Source organism: Leptodactylus fuscus, chromosome 7, assembly GCF_031893055.1.
Source record: "Leptodactylus fuscus isolate aLepFus1 chromosome 7, aLepFus1.hap2, whole genome shotgun sequence".
Taxonomy (NCBI): Eukaryota; Metazoa; Chordata; class Amphibia; order Anura; family Leptodactylidae; genus Leptodactylus; species Leptodactylus fuscus.
Window position 1 is genome coordinate 134,380,113 of NC_134271.1, and position 7,217 is coordinate 134,387,329.

General features: G+C 38.3%; 1 protein-coding gene across 1 annotated transcript; it reads left to right on the forward strand.

The window, feature by feature from the left end:
* The first annotated feature begins 5,787 nt into the window (after positions 1 to 5,787).
* On the forward strand, positions 5,788 to 6,717 carry LOC142214537 (olfactory receptor 12D1-like). Its single transcript, XM_075283486.1, has one exon. It carries the CDS (start codon positions 5,788 to 5,790, stop codon positions 6,715 to 6,717), a length of 930 nt encoding a protein of 309 aa, XP_075139587.1.
* The last annotated feature ends 500 nt before the right edge of the window (positions 6,718 to 7,217 follow it).

Sequence of the window (7,217 nt, forward strand, 5' to 3'; positions counted from 1 at the left end):
GATGGTATTGATCGACACAATACTCCCGGATGCCTGGTGATACTCCTGGTGTACGTGAGACATCGGTTGGGTGCGGTTTCTATGGCCAACACTCGTCGGTCTCTATCTCCCAGTTTTGGGGGTCTATCAACTCAGAGTCAATGGGAGGCTTTTTTTTTCATTGCTGAAAATTCAGCGCCAAATAAAGCGCCATTTTCCTCTGTGTGAATGGACCCTCAGGGCAAAATTCCAACAATCACTGGGTATATTCCTGTCGGTATAAACAGTGTCAAGTTTTTCATTTGAAGCATCCCTGTGTTTTACAATCGGGTTCCAATACTATACATCATTGTATACTTATATATTCTATATACCAACATGATCGATTACATTCATCCAAGAGAACTGCACATGCGAAAGTATAGCGGGGGAGCATGCATATCTCGTATATACCTTCAATGATGTTTAATGATGCAGATCTATATGCACAATCATACACTACACCCTTCACAGAATATATCAAGGGGTATAGTGAGCACTTTGACTTCACAGCTGTTTCACAGATTTTATTAACATTGAGAAGTGAACATGAAAAATTATTTTTTTTTTCAATATACCATACATTTAGTACCAAACTTTTCATATTTACAATCAGTTAAAGAAGAAAAAACACAACCCAGTTGGTTACACCATATCGCCCGAATACAGAAATACCCCACATGTGGTTGTAAACTTCTATATGTGATGGAGCTTGGAATGGAAAGAGCGGTATTTGGCTTTTGGAGGGCAGATTTTGCTGGAATGGTTTTCAGGTGCCATGTCGCATTTGCAGGGACCCTAAAGTATCAGTACAATAGAAACCTCTAATAAGTGACCCTATTTTATAAACTACAACCAACCCTAAAGGAATTTCTCAAGGGGTATTGCCATTTTGAGCCCAAGAGTGTTTCATAAAAAATAATGTACAAATGAAAAATTAAAATTTATGCAAAATATGCAGTTTTCATGTGTATTGTGCTGCACCCACTTTGTGTCATCAGAGACACGCACTCCTAAAACTATTAAGTGGGCTAACCCAGGTACAAAAAAGTTGTATATGTGGGTGTAAACTGTTTTTGGGCACACATCAGGGCTCAAAAGGGAAGTAGCAGTGCATTTTTTTGCTTTCAGAGTATAAATGTAGAGGGACTTTCTGGACGCCATGTTGTTTTTGCAGAGACCCAGAGGTACTAGTAAATTGGAATTCTCCAAGAAGTGATTCTATTTTGTAGGGACAGTTTTAGGGTCTCTGAAAACTTGGCATGGCATCCAAAAACCTGATGTGTTCCAAAAGCACATAGCTCTCCTTCTTCTGCGCCTTGCTGTGTGCCCAAATTGTAGTTTAAACCCACGTGTTTGACACTAGTGTACCCAGGACGTATTTATGTAATGTATTTAATGTCATATGTGGGTATAAACTGCTGTTTGGTCATAGCCAGGCACAGAAGGGAAGGGGTGCTGGTTAATTTTTTGAAGCATGGTCTGGTTTTTGGACATCATGCCACCTTTGCAAAGCCACTGAATTGGCTGTAAAGTGGAAGCTGCAGACATGTGACCACATTTTGGAAACTACACAACTGAAGGAATTTGAGCATTGCATTAGTTTAATTTACAGAAATGAATGTGCAGCTGATCATGAAAAGTGAAAAATTAAATTACTAAATCCAACACAACAGCATGTCCAATCTCAGTTCTTCAAGGGTTAGAAGAAGCCTGCAGAAGATGTCAACATACAACAGACACTACAATGAAGTGCAGGAGTGATAAGTGACACTGTTGGTATTATTCTGGGGTCCCCAACGTATTACAGTGGTTCATGGGTGATGAACCCCCCAAATTTTTGCATTTGGACATAGAATTCTTGGAAAATTTGTAATGAACCTGGCTCATTCGTGCAAATCAGGCCACAAAAAATTTGAATTCATTATTGCACAGTTTAGGTAAAATTCAGTGATGTAACAAAAGTCTTGTGGGCCTGGGTGCAGACTTTTGTCTGGGCCCCCTTCCGCCTTCCCGTGGTTGGCCCCACACAGTATTATATGCCCAGCAGTGGCCACCCCAGTATTATATGCTCCGAACAGCCCCCTTCTGCTCGGGTGCTATTATTATACTCTGGGGTCTCTTCAGATCCCTGAGTATAATAATATCCATAGTGATCCAGGGCCCCGGCCGTCTCTACTGTAAGTAAAAGGTAAGCAGGTATTCATTGTAAATAAATATAGGTCTGACCTTTGCATTTTCCTAATAATGGTTAAACATTAAGTCTCTTGATGTTGAATGAATTAGAGAAATCCTTCGCGGACCACGTCCACTGGGACACTTAACATCAATTACTACATAGAAAATAATCTACTCAGCCCTATATATATATATATATATATAAAACAGTGAAAAACAATTACTACATTTTTCCAATCAGATTGCTCCGAGTGAGTCCTCAAGACTGAGAATTGAACAAAGATGATTCTCATGTTATCAATAACAAGAAAAGTCAACAACAAGAAAATCTAGAGACAAGGTTAAGGTATGTGAAGATGAAGATTTTTTTTGTCAGTGGATAATATTTTTATTTCCCTGTCTATTTACCATAAAATTATGTACTGCAACAAAATAGGATACAAGATGGATAGGTGACAGATGGACGTGAGTATGCGCCATCCAAATTGGATTTGCACTCCTCACCTAGAAAGATACAGTATATACTGTGCTGCTTTGGACTTTGTTCTAGTGATACATAGATAGAGAGTTGATTCCAAAGATAAATTTAAAAAATCTTTAAAAAAGCAAAAAAAAAAAAAAAAAAAAACCCTACAACGTAGAATTTAACTGTCCCACCATTGCCATTTTCCATCTGTCCAATTTTATTTTTTACTCCCCACCTTCCAAAATTCATAACGTTGTATTTTTCTGTTTACACAGTATGAGTTTTTATTTTTTGCAGGACAATTTGTACTTCCTAAAGGTGCCATTTAATATTCTGTATGATGTACTGGGGGGGGGGGGGGGGCTGCATGTGTGTCATTTTCACATGGGTTAAGTCTTTATGGCAAAGATGAATGATTAGTCTATTTTACGCTTGCACAATGACTCAAGTAGCATGCTGCGAGCACAATAAAAAAATTCCAATGCTTGTAGAAACACTCAATTAAAGAAAAAAAAATATTCCTGTATTTTATATATAGAGAGGGTTTTTTACATATCAATATTGATTATTCTGTTAGGCTATGCTTAACGGAGCAATGGTTAAATTGGAATTATTTATGTTTGAGCTTGTTGAAGATGGTATAATGGTCTGAAGAAAGGGATTAGAGATGAGCGAGTAGTATTCGATCGAATACCTCGCTCCCATAGGAATGCGTGTAAGCGGCTGAACACCAAGGGGTTAAGCGCACTGGATATTTGATGTGCTTAACCACTTTGTGTTCGGCCGCTTACACGCATTCCTATGGGAGTGAGGTATTCGATCGAATACTACTCGCTCATCTCTAAAAGGGATACATTCTCCAAAACATGTTATATCTTTATATCTATCTTTATATCTAAATTTATCTGGAATCGTTGTTTGGTGAACCATTCATCTGTCGGAAATACAAAGAAGAAAGCGTCACCATCAATATCAGCATCCTATTATCTCTACACATTTCGATTTATTCTGGCCTGGACGATTTAATGGCAAGATTCCAAGGATCTCAGCACCCTGATAAGCCTTCAAACTGTAGTATCACAACAAGATACCATCCAAGGTTCTTATCCAACTCACAAGGGATCACGTTTGTGTGTTTTTTCCTTACAGAATTTGAGGATTTGCTCCTGTATGGTAGAGTATCCTGGAGAAATTCTCCCCTAGAAACAACAGGTGAATGTTGGTAAGGATGTTGGCATTGTATTGTTACTAGAGATGAGCGAGTAGTATTTGATCAAGTAGGTATTCGACAGAATACTATGGTATTCAAAATACTCGTGCTCGATCGAATATTACTCCTATTCGCAGTAAAGATTCAATTGAGAACCAGCATTGATTGGCCGAATGCTGAATGCTATACAGTGTACAGCATTCGGCCAATCAACGCCTGGTTCTGTTTTAAAAACATTACAAAACTTAAAAGTTTTGAAGAAAAATAATTTAAATCACCATATTCTGACATCTGTAAATTTTTAATATTTCTCTGTACAGGGCTGTGTAATGTGAGTTTTTTTTTTGTTTTTTTTTTAAGGACAATATGTAGTTTTTATTGATATGATGGAGATTATATGATGTTTTGATTGCTTTTTATTCCTTGTTGTTTGGTAAGGTAAATCGGCAAAAATTCAGCCATTTTGATTTTTTTTTGTCTGTTACGGCATCTACCATATGGGACAAATGTTTTTATATTTTAATAGTTCACAGGCAGTCTTCAGTGGTTACAGCACTATGACAGGGCTGGGAGCCTTGGGAAGGCTCCTAGCAGCCATGATAATGTGACGGCTCCCAGTATCGCACTGCCCCAGATTACAGATTCGCATAGGGAAACTGAAAGTAACTACTAAGATGCCGGCATTTGAGTGGTTAAATGCCAGTGATCAGAATCATCTCTGATCACAGGCAATGCTGCCAGGTCCCTGCTATGTGAAACAGCACAGACCCGGCAGCTAGTGTGCCCATGTGACACCATATATATAGTCATGCGTACTAGTGTTGAGCGAGTGGTATTCGATCAAATACCTCGCCAACATAGAAATGCGTGTAATCGGCTGAACACCAAGGGGTTAAATGCATTGACGTCCAAAAAGACAGAAACGGTGCCGTCCGTAGCTGAGAAACTGATTTGGTTATAACCTCGCATCATGCAGCAAAGGCTTCTGGGAAGTCGGGCATGTTGTTCAGGGTTGCTTGCTATAGAGGGCAGCATAACAGAGGCACTGTCTCCCTCTTTACATCTTGGGAGACAGATTTGCATATTCTTCCCATGTTGAATATTCGAAGCATTTAACCCCATGGTGTTCGGCCGATTACGCGCATTCCTATGACGGTGAGGTATTCAATCGAATACCACTCGCTCAACACTGTGTACCAATACCTGCATGTACGTTCTGGTGCGCATAGGGGTTAACCTTTAGATGCCATGGTGAGGTGTGACCGTGGAGTCTAAGAAATTATTTACACTTAAACTTTCATTCTCTATACCAAAATGTTCACCCACCCACCATGTTCATGGTGAGATTGCAGGAGATGTTCAGTAGATGGGAGACATCTGAATACTCTCAGGCCTGACAATATTTCAGTTAGAAGCTATAAAAATGGAAATCACCCGCTCTCCACATGTTACATCTAAAAGTAAATAATTTTTTTTTAGTATTTTATGGAAATGGATGAACTATCAAAATTACAATATTATTTTATACAATATCGTACATATTTGTGCAAATTCTAAAATACATATCTGATGGATGAACCCTCCGAATGTTGACATAAAAATTTCTCTGAACTCTCTTATTGATTTTCAATTTTAGTTCTTGAAAAATAAGTCAATTCCAATCTTAAGTAATAATTTTTAGAACATATGACACGAGGAATGTAAAATATGTAATTTTTTTCCTCTAGGGTATATGGTTCTCCAACAGCAAGAACGATGGCTCATAAAGTATAGAACTTTTTAAAGAAATTTTGCTGAATTGTGAAAGATTATTTTTCTAGTATTATTATTGAACTCATCTTCCTCAATCTAGAAAATTTTTGTAATTGTTTATTTTTTATTTGCTATATTGGGGTCCAGATACAACACATATACAATGAATGTAAGCAACTATACCTCAGTGACTGAATTTGTCTTGGCTGGTCTGGGAGTCAAAGACGATTTAAAGGTGATGTTCTTCTTAAGCTTTCTGTTACTATACTTGTTAACCTTGGCCACAAATCTGTCCATAATGATTATCACTATTTCTGATCTCAATCTCCATACTCCCATGTATTTCTTCTTGTGGAACTTGGCTTTCCTTGACATCTGTTACTCATCGGTAGTTGTCCCCAAGATGTTCACAGATCTTATATCTCAGGAGAAGGTGATCTCATTCTATGGCTGTATGCTACAAGTACATTGTTTCCATTTCTTCGGTAGCACCGAGGCTGTACTGTTTTCAGTCATGTCCTATGATAGATATGTGGCCATTGCACATCCCTTGAGATACTCAATCATCATAAATTACAATGTCTGTTGTGGACTTACCTTGTGTTCTTGGGTCATCGGATTTTTTCATGCATTATTACACAGTATAATGACTTCAAGGCTTCCATTTTGTGGACCAAATGTAGTGAAACATTTCTTCTGTGATGTTAAACCATTGCTTAGTTTGGCCTGTACAGATGTCTCTCTTAACTTCAAGCTGCTTGTTAGAGTCACTGGAACATTAACTGTAGTAACCTTAATGCTGACTGTCCTTTCCTACATTTTTATTAGCAAATTTCTTATAAAAATAAAGACTTCACAAGGACGAAAACGCGCATTGTCTACCTGCAGCGGCCATTTTACTGTAGTTACTCTGCAGTATGGAATGGCTATATTCACCTACATGCGCCCAACTACAAAATATTCTTTAGATCAAGACAGAGCAGCTGCCATTATGTTCTCTGCTATAACCCCAGCATTAAACCCAATTTTATATACATTAAGAAACAAAGACATAAAGAAAGCTTTCAAAAAGTTTCTTAAAATTTCCCGTTGATCTAATGTATTCAATATTATATACCATAAATACTAAATATGTTACTGAAGTTAAGAAAATAATGTATCAGTTGTATATAATGTTATACTACATAATGAATAACATTTTACTGAATTTTATTCAATAAAATCTCTTTTATTCTATGATTAGAAGACAAGTGGGATGCCCAGCTCAGTTATTGACAACCTTACTATTAGAGATGAGCGAGTAGTACTCGATCGAGTAGGTATTCGATTGAATACTACAGTATTCGAAATACTCGTACTCGATCGAGTACCACTCGCTATTCGAATGGAAAAGTTTGATGCAGAACCAGCATTGATTGGCAGAATGCTATACAGTCGGCCAATCAACACTGGTTCTTCTCCTACCTTTAGAAGTCTTCTCCGTGCAGCTTCCCCGCGGCGTCTTCCGGCTCTTCATTCACCCTGCCAGGCATCGGGCCTGGGCAGAGCCGACTGCGCATGCCCGCACTACAAGCGGGCATACGCAGTTGGCTC